This window comes from Nyctibius grandis, chromosome 10 (assembly GCF_013368605.1).
Source record: "Nyctibius grandis isolate bNycGra1 chromosome 10, bNycGra1.pri, whole genome shotgun sequence".
Taxonomy (NCBI): domain Eukaryota; kingdom Metazoa; phylum Chordata; class Aves; order Nyctibiiformes; family Nyctibiidae; genus Nyctibius; species Nyctibius grandis.
In genome coordinates, this window is record NC_090667.1 from 14,586,089 (window position 1) to 14,607,705 (window position 21,617).

At 42.1% G+C, this 21,617-nt stretch overlaps 1 protein-coding gene across 1 annotated transcript in view; it reads right to left on the reverse strand.

Annotated features, from left to right (window-relative positions):
• The window catches only part of TRPC5 (transient receptor potential cation channel subfamily C member 5), a 65,323-nt gene that overhangs the window by 36,340 nt on the left and 7,366 nt on the right, over positions 1 to 21,617 (reverse strand). Inside the window, exon 2 of the mRNA XM_068408905.1 lies at positions 11,722 to 12,243. Within this exon, the coding sequence (XP_068265006.1) occupies positions 11,722 to 12,243 (522 nt within the window). The remainder of the gene's footprint in view (positions 1 to 11,721; positions 12,244 to 21,617) is intronic.

The window sequence follows — 21,617 nt, forward strand, 5'->3', positions numbered from 1 at the left end:
GTTCTGTGAATGTTTGCCTCATTGTTGCTTCTAGGTGTTGTTACCTAGACGAAACCATCAAATTAATTGACTAGACTAAACCATTGAATGCTCAACTCATTAAAGATTGTCTAGGATTCATACTGCTAAATCAATGCACATAAAATACAAAACATGAAAAAGTTCAGCTTTGGCCCTTTTAGGTGTGAAGTAGCCCTGAAACTGTAATAATATCGTGGAACTTTAGTTATCATCCATAAATTTCAAATTTCTTCATAAGTTAAGGAAACAATCTTATTCCTCCTTTGCAACTAGACAGAACTGAGATCTGGAAAAGCAAGTTGACTTCTCCAACACTACTTATGCCAAGGCCTTTCCTGAAGTACAAGTTCCATTCCACGTAAGTAGGGTCCCAAATCTGTTTTTTCACTTTTTTGCAAAGCCTTTCATTTACCATAGATAGAAACAGCACATGTGTATATCATAGTCTTTTATCACTTCACATGAACGTATCATATGTGACAGGGTTTTGGTATCAGTTAGTTTCTGCACAATGAAAAGGAGAGATCGTGATCATTTAAAAAACTGCCCGTTGTCCCAGTTTTGTAGATGGTCCAGAATCAGCAGCAGATGTACTGACCAGAAGCTCTCTATTTAAGAAGATGAGGCATATGACTTGCAAAGAGTGTATTTCTCCAATACATAACACGCACGGGTATCGAGCATTTTTTCAAGGTCTGTGCTGCATTATAGGAGCCTCCAATGGCAGCACAGACATTATCCCATAGACATGATAGAGAATGTTCTGACAGCTGCATTACTGAAAAGGAAATGCTTCCAAAAAGGTGGCATTTATACTCAGTTCAGCTAATGTATGAACTAAACATTCAATGCTACGAAGCCTGTGGTAGTGCTTGGCATAACTTTTTCCAGGATTGTCCCTACCTGTAGATGCATTTCTAGGGGAGGTAATCCAAAAAGCAAGCTCCTCCTCCATTACCTGTTGAGCAGAGCCTGTCCCTAGGTGAAGATGCAGTTCAACTTAATGACTGGGAGATAAGATGCAGCTCAGAGTACCTTCCTGTGAGGACAAATGCCATTGTGTCACCAGCGGGCAAGATGCTCAGTCTCCTGGCTTCTGAAAAACGGGGATGAGTATCTTTGCCTTTCCAAGAAGTGAGATCAGCAACTTCAGTCATGACTGGGAAGCACTTTGAGGGTAGGAACTACTGCAATACAAAGTCTTTTATGTTCTTTCTACTTTCCTGTCTTGCCAGGGTCTCTGTGTAACATTTGGCTTGCAGTTGGATTGTGCTATTAGGGAATTTAATTTTCAATGTTCAAACTCACTGTCACCTGATCCTCTACCAAGAGAAAATTTATAAGGGAAAAAAGCAGCTGCTGGATGGAGTGTCTTTTCTTAATAATCTAATCTTTACTGATATTTCTATGTCACCTAAATTCTCCTTCTCAGGAATGAAATGCTTTCTGCATGCTGTGCCATTAATATAAATATCAAACACAGAAATTATGTTCCACCCCACCTCCCTTACCTATGGGGAAATCCCTTATCTCTCACAGTCATAAGTTAGGATCAGAGACAGATGGGCTGAGATGTGGAATGCCTCAGGGAGCAACTGAAATAGCTCCCTGATAGACATCACAGGGGCTGAGCACAGTATCTCTCTGCGTTTATTCTGATTATCTTGAAGGCTGCCAACAGGCTCTTCTGTCTGGAGTTTGTTGGAGTTCTTTTTTGTACTCTTGCTGCGGACGCCAATAGTGAATGCTCTTCATAGATGAATAAGCAGTAATTTGTAACTGCAGAGCCCTGGGTTAATAAGCAGGACCGAGTTTCTTCTATCAGTCAGCTACATCAGCTCCAGTGAGGTTACCACTGAGAGCCAAATGTGGCACGGGAGCATGAAATTAACTTTAGCTCCCCTGTCTGACACTCATTTCAATAGAGTTAGATCTCACCAACCAGCACTGTGTGCCACAGCATCTAAAACCTGGCAGCTGAATACCTGCAAGGTGACTGTGTTTGGGGATATTATTATACGCTGCTGCCCTCTACAATTTGGCTATTTTGCTTTGGAAAGGCAGATTTCACACAAACTGAGCTAGATTTTGCAGTCTGTGTAACCATCAGGCGACTGCAGTGTCTGATGTATTAGCATAAGTATGTATTTTAGCTAGATCTGTAAAGAATGCAGATTTGCTGTGAATCCAGTTCTGCCATGAAAAGGATAAATGCCATCGCCATCCTCCACTCAGAAGAAAGCCCTGTCCCATCCTGCAAAGGTTCTGCCTTGCACCCTCTCTCAGGCAGACTGAAGGGAGAGATCTCTGAAGACACACATCTCCCCCCAGTGCTGGTGAGTAACTGTGTGGCCAGGCAGGGCTGGGAGCAGCAGGTTCTGTGCCCTCTTCCTCCCAGGTCACTAGCAGGGGTGACCTACCCAGGCACAGAAGTACCTACTCCACACACAATCAATACAACTGCTGGATGGACTGGAGGGAGCGCACCCTTTCGTACTTGAAATTTTCAGAAGCAGTGACTAGAATTTCTTTCCTCCCATGAAGATATAGGAAAACTACTACACCACCAGTCCTACACAGGCTTGGGTTTACCAGTCCATGCCAAATCTCAATGCCTTAACCCACAAAGCTTAATACACACTGTTCAATAGCCCAAACATGTTGTAACACTTGGGCACAATGTCAACAGGCACATGGATCACCCTGGGCACTCTAACTTTGACTTCAGGAACGTGAAATGGCATGCTGTCCTGGTTTTGTTGGGATAAAATCATAGAACCAATTTTCTGTTACATTTTGTTTTAGTTCCTGGTCAGCCATGGTATGCAGGTTTCCACGGTGATCAAGGCCGTTAGCAGTTTTGAGTTAGCCAGGTGCTAAAGCTAAGGAGCGAAAGCCAGGGCAGCTGACCCAGGCTGGCCCACAGGTGTATTCCATACCATAAACATCATGTTCACTATAAATTGCAAAGTTTGCTGGGAAGGGCCTGGGCTCTTTGCTCTGCTCTCTTCCCTCAATGGCTGCTAGCCCTGGAGGGTCTTGCCACCACTATGTGGGGTAAGTATAACTTTGTGTCTTTTGTATTAGTATTGATATTAGTTTCCTTATTTTATTTAATCTGTTTCAATTTCAACCCATGAGTCTCTCTCCTTTTCTCACATTCCCTTTTTTGGCTGGGAAGGGGTCACTGGATGATAGAGTAACTGGTTATTGTATAGCCCTAGATGTGGGCTAAATAGAGACACAGGCAAAGAAATGAACTTTGAAAATCGTGTGCTCCCAAATCCTGCAGATGCTCCTGCTAAGAACCAAGTAGCACAACACACTTCCAGGGCAACAGACAAACCACTCTGCCTCCATTTTGCACCAAGGACAGGATCTTCTGAGGAAGAAAGGAAATGTGGTGGTTGTATCAGTTTAATTGCTCTTAAAGGAAATTCCAGGGGGCAATACTCAGAGCTACGTGTCTAAATTAGCCTAAGATAGAAGAAAGAAACTATCTGTGGCCTAATTTGATCTTTGCTGTAGAGATCCAGTAAGCCCTATGAGACCAGGTATTCTATATAAGAAACACCAGCCTCCTCAAGTTTGCAGTGTTGCAAACAGTGAGATGAATAAGAAAATCCTCTTTTGTAGCACATTTCTTTAAGTTTAACCTTGTTAATGATTGCAAAGCTATTTACATTCTGCTGCTGAAATGTGAGCTGCAGAGGGTAAACACCTAATGGTTGTTCATCCTGTTAATTAAGTACTTTCTGCAACAGGAGAAAAAAAAAAAAGGAAGAAATGAGACAAAGAAGTTGGAGGGGAAGCTGTATAACTCGGGGGAAAAGGGACTATAACTCAACATTCCTCATCAGGCATTTCCAGGAGATAATAGTTTTTTCTCAGGAAAAGACAGGATGACTATCCCATCAAAACCACAGCTGCTACTCCCATGCCTGTTACTCCTAACAGGGAAGCTCTGATGCAACTCCAAATGGCAGCCATTCCTGCTACTCAGAAGATCACCAGCTGAGCTGGAAGAGACCTTCAAGAAAACCAGGTGCTACCCAAATTGCTCAGTCCCTCTGCTGGTGAACAAAACAAACTCCAGATCCTCCACAGATGAACATATGGCCTCAAACTATACCAAATTTTGTCTAATCTGTTCTTAAAATATTTTAAGTGTTGATGACACATGCATCTTAACTAAAGTCTCCTATCTATAACACATCTTTTGATGGTAGCAGACATGAACTCAGCTTCAGCAGTAGCAAATGGAAATTCACCAGTGATGTGAATGCTGGCAAAAGCAAAGACTGAACAACCTCTAAAAGCCTGCTACAGTTCCATCAAAATTCATAGTTTTCATAAATTTATGTTGGATTGGCTTAAGCATTTAAATAAAAGAGGTCCCACATTCTAGGACAAAGGTACAGGCTTGCAAATCCTGGGTACCTACCCATGGAAAAAGGAATTAACAAAGTATTTAGCCTTGAAATTAAATCCAAACTCGGAGCACTTAAATGTGTGTGTAGCTATAGGTTTGTATTTACGGCCTGTGTCAGCAGGATTTAAGTGCAGGCGTAAATTCTGCATTAAATAAAGGCAAGCTGCTGAACAGTGCTTCTGGAGGCCAACCTCTGTTAGCAAACATGGTTCATCTGGGTCAGACCCTGAGCAAGAGTCCAGATGTAAGCATTTATTTTAGCAGACTACAGTTGATAAATAAATTCCTGTAGGAAGTATTTCAGGACACAGTTCTGTTACAAAGATTAAGTAGGCACAGACTGGCTTTCCAAAGGCAGAGTGCTGCAGTACAAGCAAGTGCTGAATACCAGGATATACCTAAGAGAGACAGTCAGTCAATTCACAACACACTAACTGGTTTTCAAGAGCTGAACAGAGGATATCGGACACATCCTAGAGAAGCCCTGAAAAAACACTGAGGCTAAAAATTGTTTAGAGACAAATCTTGCAGAGTTTCCTAAGTCCTCTTGCAGGCAGCACTTTGAGAGTTACAGATCTTGCAAATGAATACCAGGAGCTCTCACAGGCTTTAGCTGAAGTGGGGAAGGTATTGACTTTTAAGTAAAAGGCTGGATTTATGCTCCCTAGAGAATTTCTAACATTTACATTAAATAAGTGATAAGTAAAGCAAACACAAGAATTTTAAGTCATTCACAAGTATTTTTAAATACATACCTACTTTACCCTGCTAGTGTTAACAAAAAGTTCTAAAAATATTTTTCATTTGTTTCCTTTCTCTGACCTGAGAAATATCTATGCTGAAAGTATTTAATTCTAGTTTCTTTTTGTTTCTACCTTACCTCCTCCTGAATGAGTAAATTTACTCCAATATCCAGGAAAGAACAGACCAGCATACTATAAACACTTTGCACATTCTTGGGAACCTCTAAAGGCTACCTGTGCTTCTGAGTAATATCACCGTTGTAGGGCAAGGAGGACATACTCTTTGCTGAAGGATGTTTACTCAGCCAGCTGGGGTTTGTAGAGAAAGAGTAAGAACACAAAAACTGCAGTCACAGCTTTTAAATGCCATTCTGCACAAGATCAGTTTGGCAGGGTTGTTATTATTAACCCATCTATCCATCTAATTTTTCTTGGAGTGAAGAACTATGAGGTAACTGTGTTCTCAATCATGAGACACCTAAATGGCTCATCTGGATGATGATGGATCTGATGTATACACAAGAGGTGTAAGGGGACTGGAATCAGTTCTTTTCTCTATAGAGTTTCATAACATTCTTCACTAAGTGACAGGAACAAAGCTGAAATTCACAGAAACCAGATAAATAACAATGACCACTTCTATATCCAAAAGGGAGAATCCATAGCAATATTTTTTCCACAGAGTTTATAATTGCAGGGTATCGTTCAAAGTGAAGTAGGAAATAACATGATATTCTCTTCACTACTGACGTAAAGCTGATTCTGAAAGGTGCTCTAGACCTTCGGATGTGGTAAGACTGAACACTTGGCTTATACAATATACAAGACGTCACTTCCTTCCACTTTCTGTTGTCTATAGAAAGCCAATCAATCATGTCCTGTGCTTTAACTTTGGCTTCCCAAGCCTCTCCTCTTGCTGGCAAGACGACTGATGGGATACATGATGTTAAGGGACTTGACGAACTCACTAAATCATTCTTGAATGTTCTTAAAACAGTGGCAATTCCTTTAGTTTTCAACATATTTCCTGTCTTTGTCTGAGAGATATTTAAGTCAGAGGCACGAAGCACCAAAAATGACTTAAAGAATGCTCCAGGCATTTACTGCCTGCTGCACATTACACTAACACAAGCAGAGTCCTTGTCCTTGACTGACATACCGGTCTTATGTTGTTTTTTTCAAATTTGTGCATGGCAAGATTAGTCGGAGATGATTTTGCTTTCAAAAGAGAGTCTTCTGCAGTTCTCTTCTGTGACAGCTCCAATATGTGGCTAACCTTCATCAAGTTAGAACATTTTGGTGTTACGTGAATAATATACCAAATAATACTGTTTCCTCAAATAAATATTCAAGTCCACTTTGTCAAACTGATGAACCATCAGTTCTCTGAATATTTCTTCTTATTCCAAGTTTGGAGAGAAGTTACACTTAAATGCCCTTTGTCCTAATTTTGCAACACAATGCAGCCGTAGGGGTTAAATTTCCAAAAGTGGACAAACAGATCTGGCAACTGCACAAACCCATAGAGTGGGGGCTCCAAGGTATGCACCCCTCACCCTGCTGCCCCACCAGCGATCAGCACAAAAGAGTGTTTTAAGGGTGCAAATGCAGATAAGTCTCCCCACTCGTCACCCCAAAGTCTGGCCGCTGAGACTGTTGATAACAGCTCAGTTAGGACCTCACGCATGGAAGATTTTGTAATGTGGTCATCTGCCTGCTGGGATTGAGTCTGAGAGAAAAACAGCTTCATTTAGCATAGGCCACTGTTCACACATCAGATGGTAACTTTGCTGCGTACAATAATGAACGAATGAAAAGTGACATTTGGACATTCAGTGCTTTAGAAATCCCTACACTTACATTCAGGTTTGTGGTGGAGGACAGATCTGGAAGTAGCGTAACCACACCAACCTCACCATCTAATACCATAAGGGATACAGATGTTCCAGGTCACTAGAAAGGAAAAAAGCTTCCACAAGGAGCTGCTCTGCTTCCCACATCTAGTCCTAATAAATGTCTTTTCATGCCATGGTATGATTTCATTCTAGAAACCTGAAAGCAAAAGCCTGTTTATTAATCTTCTGAGCTGTGCAGGCTCACCAAAAGGCTTTTTATTGTGCCTTTAAAGAGCACAATACAAATATTCAGCCCTGTATCATTATACCTCCAGGCAGTGCGGCAAGAAAACAGACAAAACCACGGGAGAATAACTTAGCACTGCCGGCAAGCAAAGAAAGATCTGTGGCTACCCATCAAGATACCTGAATGGCTTTCAAAACACATAAACAAGGTGCAGTGGATGAGCTTTGATTTTTGCAGACCTCGTACTTCATTTTTCATGCATGTCTGGTATTTTTAAAAGCTTTTTATACACTAACTGAAGCACCCTTAGAAATTTGCCAGGTTTATGCATACTCCCTGGAGAATGATGCTGCGCTTCTAACTGCAGCCACACAGTTGACAAGAGTCAAGACACAGCTGAAAAATATGTGGCATGGCAGGAATGATTATTCTTTCACTCCAGTACTGTATCTCAGGAAGTACTTGTCTGTGTAAATGTCTTGGGAAAAAAGAACTAAAACTTTTGAAGCTTCGTGCTGAAGAGAAAACAGCAGAGAGCACTGTTTTTAAATTAGAAAAGCAAACAATTCTACTTCTCCCCTTTCCTGTCATTGACTTAGAGTACAGTGAGTAAGAGAGACTAAGGTTAAGGTTTCTGAGAGGGAATTTCAAGCACCCCTTTGATCTATTCAGTGAAAGTGCTAAGCAATAGTCACAGGTAAAATACCTTATTTTCTGAGTGCATTGTGTGCATTTCTGACAGACATACAAACTAAGCCTGCACAGCCATCTGCAGCTACCAGTACCAGAAAAATGCAAAGCACTAAAAACCCACTACTGGGATGTTTCACTTCATTTTGAAGATGTGAATGAGCTGTGATGGAGAGCAGGAAAGCAGGAGCAGGCTGAATGTATATTGCTATTCTTGTGGCCTAGCAGAATGTTATATACAAGGAGAAATCTGCCCTTTTAGACCTGATTTACTGCTACGCTATGGTTGCTTTAAATTATTTTGGCAATGTAAAAGAACCTTAAAGGACATAAAAATGATATTTGCATGCAGCCTGTGCTCTGATTCTCTAATACAGCGATGGTGCACTGTACATACAACTGTGCTTTATGTGACTGGTACGATCCTAAGAGATGACTTTTCCCCATCTTTTCTTAGAAATGCAAACAAATTAACAAATGCAGAGCTAATTTGGTGCCACAACAGCATAGTGAAGACTGATCCTCAACAGCTGAGCTGTGCCTTTTCCTATTAAGTCTTCAGCACCCTTCTTCCAAAATTAGTTATGAATAAAAGAATATGAAAACTAATAATATGAAGACATGCCATATACTACAGAGCATTTATGAAAAGCCTACTTGTCTCTTAGACCATGAATTCCCATGATCCTACAAAAATAATTTCTTTCAAAAGTGGACTTGGAGAAAGCTGACGTATCTGTGCTGGATCTCAGCTGTCATGTTTCGCGGTGTATTAGAGCTGTCCACATTTTTTCCTAATATTTTGTGACTGCCATGCAAACAGCAATCACAACTGTTAAATCCTTCCTATCTTCTGAAGAAATGATCAAGGGCCTGTTGTAATTTGAAACTGAGGACACAATTATTCTACACTGAAGAAGAGATGGAGAGGGAGATTGTGAACGTTGCACAGCATGGTTTTAACATTTACTACCATAAAATATCCTACAAAGCTACCTTAGGGCACATTTTGATCTTTCCTGTATAAATGAAATTTTTCCTTCTGTGTAAACAGTAATTTACCTTCTAGGATATATCGGCTTATTAGAAACAAACATGAAAAGGAAGAAATTTCTTCTCCATTGTTTTGGCTCTCCTCCAAAGGAAAAAGGTTGTCTTCCTCATGAGCAACACGGTCGTCAGTTTATAAAATACTTAACACATGTAATGTTTGGGAGAAATCAAACTTGTACCACCCATGCCTTTTTGTTGGAAATTACAGCCCCAGGTCCACTTTGGATTTTCTTCTTAGGCTGCTAGAGATTTGACCTGTAGCTTTGTCAACGTTAAGATATAAAAAAGCTTCTCCATCCAATCCAATCCCATTTAATGTTAAGACATAAAAAGCTTCAGCGGAACAAGATGATCTACTTTTTAAAAGTCTGCTGTTTCTCTCTGCAAAACTGTCTTTCATGAAACCAAACTTGTTTCTATTTTCCTTCCTGTCCCCACAAAAATTCTCTCAGTCTGATACTCTTCAGTCATGACTAAAAGGCATTTCTCAGTGTCTCCCTGACAAATGCTCCTACTCTTTTTTTTCAGAAGCTGGCAATGACATTTGTATCTTGCTTGGTGCTTTGTATTGGACTAATTATCACGATAAGAAAACCACTGCAATATTTTGTTGCATACAAACACCATCCTGCAGGATGCATCAGGTATTTGTGAATAACCAGGTAGGATGAGGGGGTTCAGTAGGGCTCGTTTCCCAAACTCATTCATTCTGTCCCTGCCCACCAGTATTCTACCTGGAAACAGCACTGACTTTAGCTGGCAACACAGAGCATATTTGCTATCATTTATATGCTGGAACTGTCATGAGTATGTCACAAAACACGGAATTTGTCCATATGCTTGGAATTCAGCCAAATATGCCTAAAAAAAGAGATAAAAACTGTCAAGCAAGCAAGCAAAGATTAAAAATTTGTTACTTTAAAATAAAAGAGCTTCAGGACTGTTCAGCACTACATTTCAAATACAGTGAACTCCTTCCGACTTGCAGTTTGTTAATGTGATCACAAGGTAAGGGTAGCCACAGATTTATGTTTGGATGTCAATAGTGAGCCTGAACTGTGACAAGACATGGAAATCAGCAGTGATCTACAGACAGCGGTGTCAGTGGTATCCAGGCTGCTGAAGGTTGTGTGTGGGAGCTGTGTCTGTGGCTATCAGGCCAGTAAAAAAAACAGAAGTAGAGTTTCTGGCCCTTCTTAGATTCAAGGAACATTTGACCTGATATACTGTATTACCCTTCTCCAGACTAATTCTTCATTACTTGTTCGTGTCCCTAAAGCACTTATGGTGTTACCTAACCTTGTCAGCTGCAGTGAAAAACACAACCTGACATGAAGCCAGTGAGCCTTGCTGACACTTCACACGAGTAGCCCAGTAAGAGTAGTAAGTGACCACGTGCTAGATCCCACAAAGCTTGAGGCTTTGGTTTCAGCTTGTGGCATCAAGGGGCTGGTGCTCAGGAGGCGTAACAGACCAAAGGGAAGAAAGGAAAATCTGTATCTTTCACTTCTTGACTATTGTACCTCGGATGACATGAGCAGCCAGTAAGGGAGGTGGAATGTATCATACCAGGCTGTCCTCATCTGGGTCAATGCATAAAACAAAGCATCAAATGTGGGGAAGACAGTGCAAGAGTAATGTGGGAGGTAGGCTCTTCCGCCACTCCTGTCACGCTCCGGACACAGAAGAATGTAATAGACATTGCAATTCAGTTCCTCAGCCAAGCAAGCTAAATTCCTCCTTCAGATAACCTGGAACATCACTGGCCAACAGTAATATTTAATCTACTAAATTCTGTCCAGGTCTGGAAAAAGAAAATCCAGAGCCAACGAATGAAACTGTTGTCAGCGTTCTCCTTGGGTTCATGGCCTTTACTGAATCAGCTTATAAACCTCTGGATTTGCAGGGCTTCTGAAAGGCTCTGTGCCCTTTAGATGAAGGATGTCTTTCCTTTCTGGTACTATGGGCAGGAGTTTGAATTTCTTCTCAGTTCCTAAAACATGGATGAATCAAGGAGCAAGAATCAACCTGAGGTGTCTCAGATGTGAAGAAGCATTTGCATGACATGATCCACTTCCTAGCATCACATGAGCATTTTCACCTAACAAAATTGCTGGTAACATGGAAACCTGGCACAGTGAGCGTGCTCTTGACCTCTCCTGCTCTCTTTTGCTGATATCCTTTCTCTGGCCCTTAGGAGTTAGTGTTGAATGGGTGCTAGGAAGTGTTTGGTGGCTGGAGGAAGTGAACTGTATATTATTTCCTGCAGTCAAGACCTTCATGAGCCAGGCAACCCCTTCTAGCTTTTGGTTCCTGTATAAAAGCAGCTACTGGGAAAATCTTTCGGAGCTAACAAACCTGGAAATCTCTGAAGGCTGTTCTTTGCAGGGGAATGGGTTACAATGAAAAGGGATTCCAGTATCTTTGAAACAGAAAGTGCCGTAAAAGCCACAATCCACTGCAGCAAGTGCCCAGTCCTGTTGCCCCTCAAGCTGTCATCAGATTCACACTGTCACCAGGGTGAACTGAACCTCTTGGTTTGTGACTAACCCATTTGCACATGGTTCTCCACTCAATCCAAACTCACCCCTGCTGGTTCTCAGCTAGCAACCCTGAGCAAAGCCCTGGAGACTAGAGAAATGAATCATTTTACCCAATACATGAAGCCTTCACACACCTTTGTGTTTAGATGACTCTTACCTCTTTCTGGTGATACTTTATTGCTACCTTTAGCTTTGCCAAATCATGACATTTTTTGGGGATCCGCTCTTCGCTTTGATCATCTCTGTGATTGAGAATGATCTCCAGTTCTCGGGAACTCCGTGCTTGATCCAAAAGGTCCTTAGCAAAACGCTTGCACTGCTGTGAAAGCTCTTCATATTCAGCCTTGAACTCATTTTCCACTTTACTGAGCTCCTTCAGCTCCCAGCCCAGTCGGAAGGCTGTCAAGATGGGGTCCTCGCTCGATAAGGCAATCAGCGAAGGGCTGGCTAAGGCTTTGTAGATGTTCAGCCTTGACCTGGAATGCCTCAGGCTGTCCACCTCCGAACTGGAGACACATTCCACACAGTTGCATCTGATCTGGTGTGGGCGTGGAATTGTTACCCGTCTTTGGACAAGCAGTTTGATGATTTCATAGTTGTTGGTGTGAGCCGCCAGCATTATTGGGGTGATATCTGGAGTGAATTCTGAAAACTGAGTGTCCATCATCAAGGTTGGAACCTATATAAAGGGATAAACCATAGTCATATTTCATGTGGAAACGCAGAAATCTGATGTCCCTCCTTCATACTTTTGAAGTGATGTCATAACAAAACAGTTTTTATAACACCCTCTGTTCTTTGAATCCTATTGCATCCATGTGCACACACACACACTGGCAAAACCACTGTCCCCCAAATCATGCCTGTCTGCTTCCTGAGCAGGAACCTGTAACCATTCGGATCCCAGCCTGGGGTAAAAGTCAGTCACATCCCCATCTGAATGCTTTATAGGTGAACCTGTTCTGAAATGGGTATTGGTTCATACACCAAAAGGCGGACTTTGGTAGGAAAAAAGGAAGACAAAAGGCCCAGGTAATTACACAAAAAGAAAAGAAAGTCTAGAAAAGACTGAGCACTGAATAGATTTCCATAACTATCATTATTTGCATTATACATCTGCATTAGCAGGCCAAGAACCCACTGGTAGCAGGCCCTACACAAACCAAACCGAACACTGGTCTGCAGGTGAGCAAAGATCTTCCTCACCTTTTCCCTACTGTTTTTATTTGAAAATACTTTTCCGTGGAAGGATACATTACATAACTGCCCTCAGAATAGATCTGGGTTTTTTTTTAATGGGTTTGAAAAATTTCAAATGTAAAATTAATGAGCCATAGTCCACTACAAATAAGACACTCCAGGGTGTGCATTATTCAGCTACTGTTGCACTTCTCAAAAGATGAGCTTAATGCACACCCTGTTGTGTCTTATTACTATATGCAGAGTGCAAAATTAGACCAAAACGCTCTTACATCCCAAGCACGCAGTGTGCTTCCATTTGCAGCACAGGCAGCTCTCTTTGTTGTGTGTTAATCATTACTCAAGCATACTGTACTCCATGTGCCCACCACTCTTGCCCTGGCAGCTGGCATCCTGCTGCTCAAGGGGTGGTTGCTGGGTTTGGTGAACAGTAGGCCTGCTTCCCCTTGCAAATGTCAAAGGCGTTTCAGAGAACTATTGTCAAAGAGCCCTAATGACAGGAAACATTACTCAGTCTGTAAAAAAATCCAAAAGTAAAGCAGTGATAAAGTAGCATGAAGAAATGCTCCTGTAGGATGTACCTAAGGCTGGTTATGAGACAGTGAACCTCTAACCACTGAATCAGAGTCCCTGGGAGTTAAGTGCCTCAGTAGCACTAAAGAGCTAAAGACTCCTGGGCTGTAGTTGACTGATAAACCTCTACAAAACCCAGCTATGACAGCAGGACAGATCCTGTTCACAACACACAACGCTCTCCCAAAGGTCAGCACCCCACTGAGATGCAGGGTCATTTACCAGAGCAGGGCTCACTGGGTGGCTAGAGGTGTTTTGGGGAATAATCCAAGTCTGCTACCCTGGATGTGGCACATGAGGAGTTAAATCTGAGGCAGCCTACAGACACACAGGTGTAAAGAGGCTTTGCTAACAAGGCTGGTCCCTACAGAGGCAGCCAGGAGGCAGCCTATAAATACGGCTCTTGGGGAAGAAGGGAGAATGGTAGAGGGGATTTGCTGTGGGTCACTGAGGGCTTGGTGTCTCTTAGCAAGGTTGGATAAATGTCTTTTAAGATATCTAGTAACAAACAGCTGAAAGCAGCTCTCTTTGTCAGGTCATTGACTTCCTTTCTTTTCCTTTGCTTAGGTGTTTAGGGAGTTTGTTAAATGTCAAGAGAAAGGTGCGGGTTTTTCTTCTTTCCCTCTCTTAGAAGCATTTTTTTAAAGCTCCGATGCTCGAATAACTGCATTTCTCTTCCCCTCCTTTTTCAGTCAGTCACTGGCTGCTGTACTCAGAGGCTCTGCCTCAAAGGAAGAATGCTTTCCCACTCCCTCTATCACTCCTATTGCTGTCAAGTTTAATCTTGTTTTTCTATGTGGAAGTTATTGTACCCAGGGCTGTGAAAAGGGTTTCCAGCTTTACACAGATGAGGTATTCCTGTTGGTCAGTACATGAAAAGGGTGCTTGCAGGCAAGGTAGTAATGTTACAGGCGGGGATACTGCTCATCTTCTCTGCTCCTGTCTACTCCTGAGGTCTTCTAAATCTGGATCTAGGGCGCTCAAAATGGTTGTCCCAAGGTTTGGGATCAACTCGGGGGCCTCTATCAAGTGATCATTTCATCCCTTATTCTGGCTCATATCAAGCTCTCGCCCTCAAAACGGAGCACTGCTCTGTTAGGGCTCGGGCAGCCGCTGTGTGGAAGGCATGTTTTCCTGGGCAGCTTGCAGCCCTTTTAATTAAGGGATAAGAAAGGAAATGGTGGTGCAGAGACATAGAGGCTCCCTGGGGCCTGGGAGCAGATCAGTGTCAGGCCTCAAATCACAGAAGCTGAAGCTTATTTCTGATTACAGCTGAGGCAGGAAATAAACCACCAAAACACAGAACAGGGACAGTGCTGCTGTGGCCTCTCTTTTCTACGCCTGGCTGACCCAAAGACCATGCACTGGCTAAACATTATGTCTTGTGGTGAATATTTCTGTTGTTTTCTTGCACAGTGTTTTGATAACCTGCATCTTAAACAAACTGTCTTGTTTTAAAGATGGGGCTATGCAAAGCAAGCCTTTGCTCTGAGGCTGTATTCTACACATTAGCACTGGAGGGGCAGCAGAGATTACAACAATTGTAATTGCTGATGGTCCTCCTGCACTACTCTGACAGGCTGAGTTCACATTTAGATCAGCTTCTTCTATGTCTTGGGTTAACTTACAGTGATGGAAGCAGAAGAGGAATAAATTATTCTACCCCAAGGGCTCTGCTAAGCTCTTCCAAGGTTATTTTCATTAGGTGACCTGAATAACAAATTCTTTTCCATTAACCTCATCACCTGACACAAGCTGTTAAACTGAGTCCTTCAGAACCTTATTGTCACTACTTGCATAAGAGCATGTGCCTTGTCTGTATTTCATCTTGGTAATGCTCACTTAAGAAATGAACGCTACCATTAACAACAAGTGATTGAACGCTTGTTACCATCTTTCTAGACTTAAACCTCATAAAGGTAGGCTGCTTACCACTGCATTGCTGCTTCTCTGAACGATGCTGCGGGGAGTGAAAAATCTCCTTTATTTAAAGAGGGGGTGGGGGGAGAAACAAGCTTAATTTATTAGAGGAGAAGAAAATGGAGTATTAGCTCACATAAAAGCACTGTTCAGGATAGCTAAGCTCTTAGCTAAGCTAAGTCTTCCAGTAAATAGTGCACTGCTGGAAAGAAGCTTTGGATAGGAAGAGCACGAATCTCTGCGTATGTTAGTAACTAGTACAGTGTAAGAGGAGCAGAACTACAGAGCAAAAATAAACTGTCACTGAAGACCCGATGGCCTTGTTGTAGGTCTTCTAGGAGTTTTACTTTGGACTTAAGCTAGTCTGGTATCTGAGTGCCTGTGGAGCATGTCCTCTGGTTTAGTGTTGTGTAAAAGCAATCCAGCCCAAGTGCTCTGAGACTGCTCAGCAATGTGAACCAAAGTGCAGTAAACGGGGAGGTTAAGGAGATGCAGCTCAAAAGCATGCTCCTCAACCAAACTAAAAGACTAATATGAATGCATCTTTTGCCTTTTATGGATCATGGAAGCTAATATCCAGGCTTAAACCCTGGAAGATTCCAAAGCAAGCTATAGCGTTTCTACAGTGTCTGTCATATATCAATGCTTGTAAAAAAAGGACAAATAGGTGAAAAAAAAGCTGTTCTGCAGCAAAGGAACTTGCCAGTCAAGTGCAAAATCTTGAAGTGTGAGGAAGGAGTCTGGCTCTGTCTAATGACTGTTTGGGGGTGATGTTCTCTTTCTGTCTCTGCATCTTATGCTTTTCTGTCTCTCTATACTGACAGTCCTGATTATGGTCTGGGAACCCTACCAGACACTAGTCTCCCTTCACGTTGATGTCTCTCCTCAGTGTTCACCTTTACTGGTGCTCACAGCTGCAGTCTCCCCAGATAACCCTTCAGTGCTTCAGACCTGAACTGAAAAGAGAATATCTAGAAAGTAAAGCAAAGCCTAACCACAAAATCCTTTACTTTCTTAATTTTGTTAATCTCTAATTTCAGTCTCCTCGGGTCAGAGGCAGTCTAAGTATGCATCCTGTCTGGCACGGAGAATGCTGCCACTTTTACGTGAAAATAACTAATACTACTTTTACTTGTTACAGGTGGAATTGCCCCATTTTCAAGCCATCTCCATTCCATAAACTAGCACCTCACCTGGACCAGTCTAATAAATTGTAAGTATAACCATGATAAACTGCAAACATATTAATCTGCATTATTTTCAGCTTGCATAACTTTTTGATAGAACTGTCCGTTATAAAAGATCTTCTAATTGCCAAAACAATGTTTTACTAAACAAAGCAAACTCATGCAACCTCACTAGGAAACTTCATACGTAACACTTATAGAAATGGAAGCTTGGGTGACTTATTGAGCAGGGATTTCCTATTTCCAGTTTGCTTTTCTGCATGCTCTCCTACGGGAGAAGCGCGTACGCCATCCACAAGCGCGGCAACGGGCACAGCCAATTTCTGCCATTCTAAAAAGAAGATTTTGTACTACATCAATTTAGTGTGAGGCTCAGCGGTCAGGAGGAGCTTTAGCAGTGACTGTGATTTTGTTCAGTCCTGTGGCACTTCTAGCTGCAGCTCTATAAATAGAGCATCAGAGACAGAGTCAGTGTTGCTAGACTGCAGATCAGCCATGTTACCAGCAAAAGGGTCTTGAAAAAAACACATATTGTGACTGGCATGACCAATTCAATCCTGCTCCTGCCTAAACCCATAAATGAATTTTCATTGACAGCACCCCATGGGCATTTGTTTCCCACATCCCATTACGTGGGACTGTGGAAAAATGTTACATGCTTCTATAAATTTAAGCATTCCTTTTAGGTGATGCAGTGGTGCAGGTTTCAAAAACTGAATATCTTAATCAGACATGCCTTGAGAGACATCTTGTATCAGAGTGATGACAGTATCTGTATTAATAGGGAGGTTGGTTTTTCTTTAAAGAGCAATTCACTGAATGAAATTATGTAATTTGGTTAATGAAATATAATGAACACCACAAACTGATAACAAAAAAGGCAGTTTACTTTCAGGGCTTTTGTACTGGTTACGAACAAGTTCGTAACTCTGGCATAAAGCACACACGGTTGTAGATGTATTTTTGGGCAAGCTCTGCTGTTGTTATTGAAGTATTCCAGTGATTTCAATACAGCTGTCCCAGAATATCCAGCTGAAGAAAGGGCTCCTTCTGCTCTAAAATCTGACTTACATGGCCACAAAGCCAAATAAAGTCTCTGCCCCTCAGACTGATACTCAAAACCAGAGAAAATTAGTACCTTTTAGTGCCTTGTAGCAAGCCAAATGCTGATACAAGGTTACCAGATGGTACATGTTAACACCGAGATAGGCATCTTTGAATAAAAAATAGCATGGTATAATGCATTACTACTGAAATAATGTGAAAAATTAGATTTGTGATACCTGTACAACCAAACTTGTTTCTCTGCAACCAATAAACAAAAGCAAAATACAGATACATCTCCTCTAGATTCTTCAAGTTTTAATTTGGCTTCTTATCCATGTGTTTAAAAATTGAGGTAGACCCAAGGGATTAGTTTTCAGAGCTAGACTGAAACCTAGTGCATTTGACAGTGGCAGAACCGCATCAGAGCTTGTTGTGTTCAGCCATGTGTTTAGGAAATGCAGCACAGCCAGAGAGATTGTCAAAAGATGTCACCATTTGTGGTTGATGCTACATAATAACTTCTCTTTTGTTGGGGATTAAAAAAAGAGAGAAGCCTTCAGAAGGAAAGGATTTTGCAAATATGCATTTAAATGGCCTATGGCAACTGATTCCAGCCAGAGCACTCTCTCCTCTAAGCCACTCTCCCTTTCTGATGTGGGTGGAGGATATAAGATGAGGCACTTGATGATGACATGAAAAAAGAGCGCAGTCAGCGTGGACTTTACTCTCCAAGTCACGGAGGGATGCTGTTAAAGAGTTAGCTTGTGTTTGAACCTCTTGTATTTAAATGAAGTGCAGTCTGGCTGTCTGCTTTGCCCTGAATTCCCGTGTCTTGCTCCAGCTGAGAACTGAATCCAGCAGAAGAGGGGCTAGCGAGTGCCTGCTGCTGTTTAGAGAAATAAGACCAGTGTTGTGCCATGAGCAATTGCACCCTCTCCTGGCTATGTCTTCTCATCTGTGTACGAATGGTTGCGAAGTTCATTGTAGTCACAACTTGCATTTGCTGTCACATTATCTCTATGATAGGACCAACTATCAAAGGAACCTTGGTTTCATCATACGCTTACATAGCCTGGAGCTAGCTGAACAATGACACTTGTCTAGTTAAAACAAACGAGGGACAAAAGTTCGGGACTGTTACAAATCCAGACATTAATGAAGCTGCTAGAAGTGGCATAAGCGACATCAGAACATGGCTCACGGCGTGTTATGGATCTACAAAAGCCTTGCCAAAACGCAGACATTCCCTGGCTGCTTGCTAGATGTGCTTCCTGAGACCCTCTGACACCAGCCCCGGTGTAAGTCTGGTACTGCTGTCATGAGAGTTAATTGAATTGCCTCTTGAAATCTGGATAGGCAGACTAGTTCATATATGCCTGAAGCTGGGTTTTTTCCCCCATTTAGAACCATAAAATGCTGTTTATTCATTTTTTCACCTTTTTTAATTACCATTTTAAGAGTTACTCTGTGATAGAAGCAGCTGTTTTGGGTACAAATGAAGACTAAACCCTAACAAGTTTTGATGTTGTTTTTAAGTTCGGAAACGGATTTTGTTAAAGAGCTTAACCCAGTCCTGTAAATTTCTTAACTACACTAAAGGCCTTGGAACGTCGCTGCACCTTAGATATTTTTTCATTTTATGGATAAGCTTTCCCCTGACCCCAAGCATGCTGAAACAAAGACAGTCCATGGTTAGCCGGAAATTTGCAGGCTCTGACTTCAAGGCAATCTTTGTATTACTACAGCTACTCTTTTTCTAATATTTTCCAGGATTTATTCTGGGAGGGAAGAGTTGTCCAGCTTTTTAATTTATTTTATTTGGTCTCTGTATCTTCTATTCTTAGTGGTAACAAGGACAAGATGTGCTTATACAGGCTAATAATCATGCTATCTATAGCCTTTTATGTCATCTTTGTACATAAAATGTCCCTATTTCCTGTAATTTATTCCTGTGTGCGGATGAGAGATGTTTCTTTAAGTTTAAGTGAGGTAATACGTTGCTAACAGGGCTTGAAAAGGGAGGGCTTTTTGCTTGGGAGAGGTGGGGTTGTGTTTCTATTCAATCACATTCCTTTTAAAAAAAGAAAAGAATCAGATTTGATCATAAGACAACATCAGAGAGGAGCGAGTGACTGCATCTGTGCCAGCCCAGGGCTGTGTGATGTTGCACAAAACACATCCTGATGCTCACAAAGCAGGAGGCTGCGTTTCGCCCCATTTTGACTATTAAGCCGTGCTTTTGGCATCATTGTTATACTAACCAAGACGACACAGTGGCTTCTCAAAAGACCCCAGAGTTTGCAATAGCAAAGAAATGGCAATCTAGACAGGTGGCAGGGTCTCCCATGAGAGTAAGATCTGTGTGGTTGTGATCTTCCTTTATTACCACTTAAGCAGTGACGTCCTTTGTTATTTCTAATGCTGGGTAGTTCAAAACATCTAGTTAACGATATGTTCCTCCTGCTTCAGAGACCGCCTCTAACTCATCATCTATCTGCCTGAGAGTATTTAAGTGGAGCACGCGAGCCCTCTCGCAACCCTGAGCCTCTTGCAGGCTTGAGCGGTTTTCCAACATGTTCTCCCAAGGCAATGACAGAGCACAGACCATGGATTACAGCGTTCCCTTGCTGTAACGACGCTGAGACGAGCAGGGAGAATATTGTTCCCAGTCAATGCCTCTTTGACTCCTGTCCCCCACCCTTGTTGCCACCAAAAGACTGCCCATCACAGGGACAAACCAGCCATAAACGTGCCATTCTACTGTGCAAACCCAAGCACAGCTCTATTCAACAGCCAGATCAGGACTAGGGGACTCCTACTAAACCCTCCTGCAGTTCTTTATAGATCCCAGAGCTTTGTTTCGGGGGAGCCTGTTATTTGTTATGTTCAATTTCCCCATATAAAGAAGCTTCTCTTGGAAAATGTATTGCAACTATTGCACTCTCCTGCATATTTGTATCAGTGAATCTAGACAGCCATGTCAAAAGTCCCTTTGGGTTTCAGAAATCATACAGACCAGAGGCAAAAACATGTGTGGTGTGATGTCGGGGGGTGAGTGATGTAAGGGAACAGCTAATGCTGTAATTGGGGCTTATGAGTAAAGGGTGGTGAGTAAACTAGGCACGTTCATGGATGCTGGGTAGGTAATGAAATATGTTTTTTTGAAACTTAGCACCTTAATCAACTTATCTGCAGAGAGACCGAAAGGATACTTGTGTAGGAACACAAACAGGATTTTTTTTCCCTACAAATAGTTTGTTACAGGCAGTCCACCCAGCTGAATCCCAGGCACTCATCACTCCTGACTGAAGATACAGGCAAGTGCTAAGGTCACTCCCACAAATTAATAAAGATAATTCCCTGGGAAGCATCTCATATAACAGCGCACTCCTGACTTCTCCACCTGTCTATACGTTAAATTACAAGCATGACATGTTTGTGCATGCTGTGATGCAGTTCTTGGCCTGACCCCACCAGCTCTCCTAGGAACTAATAACAGACTTTATGTTGGCCCAGGAGAAGGAGCCAGTGACTTATTTGCCACTGTCAGATGTCTGGCAGCTGGCACTGCAGCCTGCAAGCCCTAGCCCTGATGCTACTCATTAGGTCTATGCGATATATCACCCGAGTTCGTTTTGCCTCACACCTCTTTCTCAGATTTAAGATTATTCGGGGAGGAAGGCAGTGGGGAGGGAGGAAAATTCCCAGTTAAATGTAATCATTAACTGAAGTAGTCTTTGATTTCTCTGTTGTTTAGTTTAATTAGATGGAATTCATTTCGAAGGCAGCCGCCAATGTCAAAGGCATGTTAACTATAGCTGTGAATTATTACTGCATCAATAAAAATAATGAAAAGCTTGGATGCTAGCAGAGCCATTAGGCTTTGGAGCAGTAACAGCTAGTTTTCTGTTTTCAGACACAATCTTTCTTCCTTATTGTGCCTTTCAAATATTTTTGTACTGAGAACTTGTGGCCAGTTTTTCTCAACTGCTTCTAGTCTTCAGAATCTGCTCTTGCTCAGAGTGTATCTAACCAGGTTCAGCCTTCCCTTTTCACTTTGGACCTCTCATATTAACATGGAAATGGCTGGTTTGAGTCATACCAAAGGGCACAGGATCTGTACTGA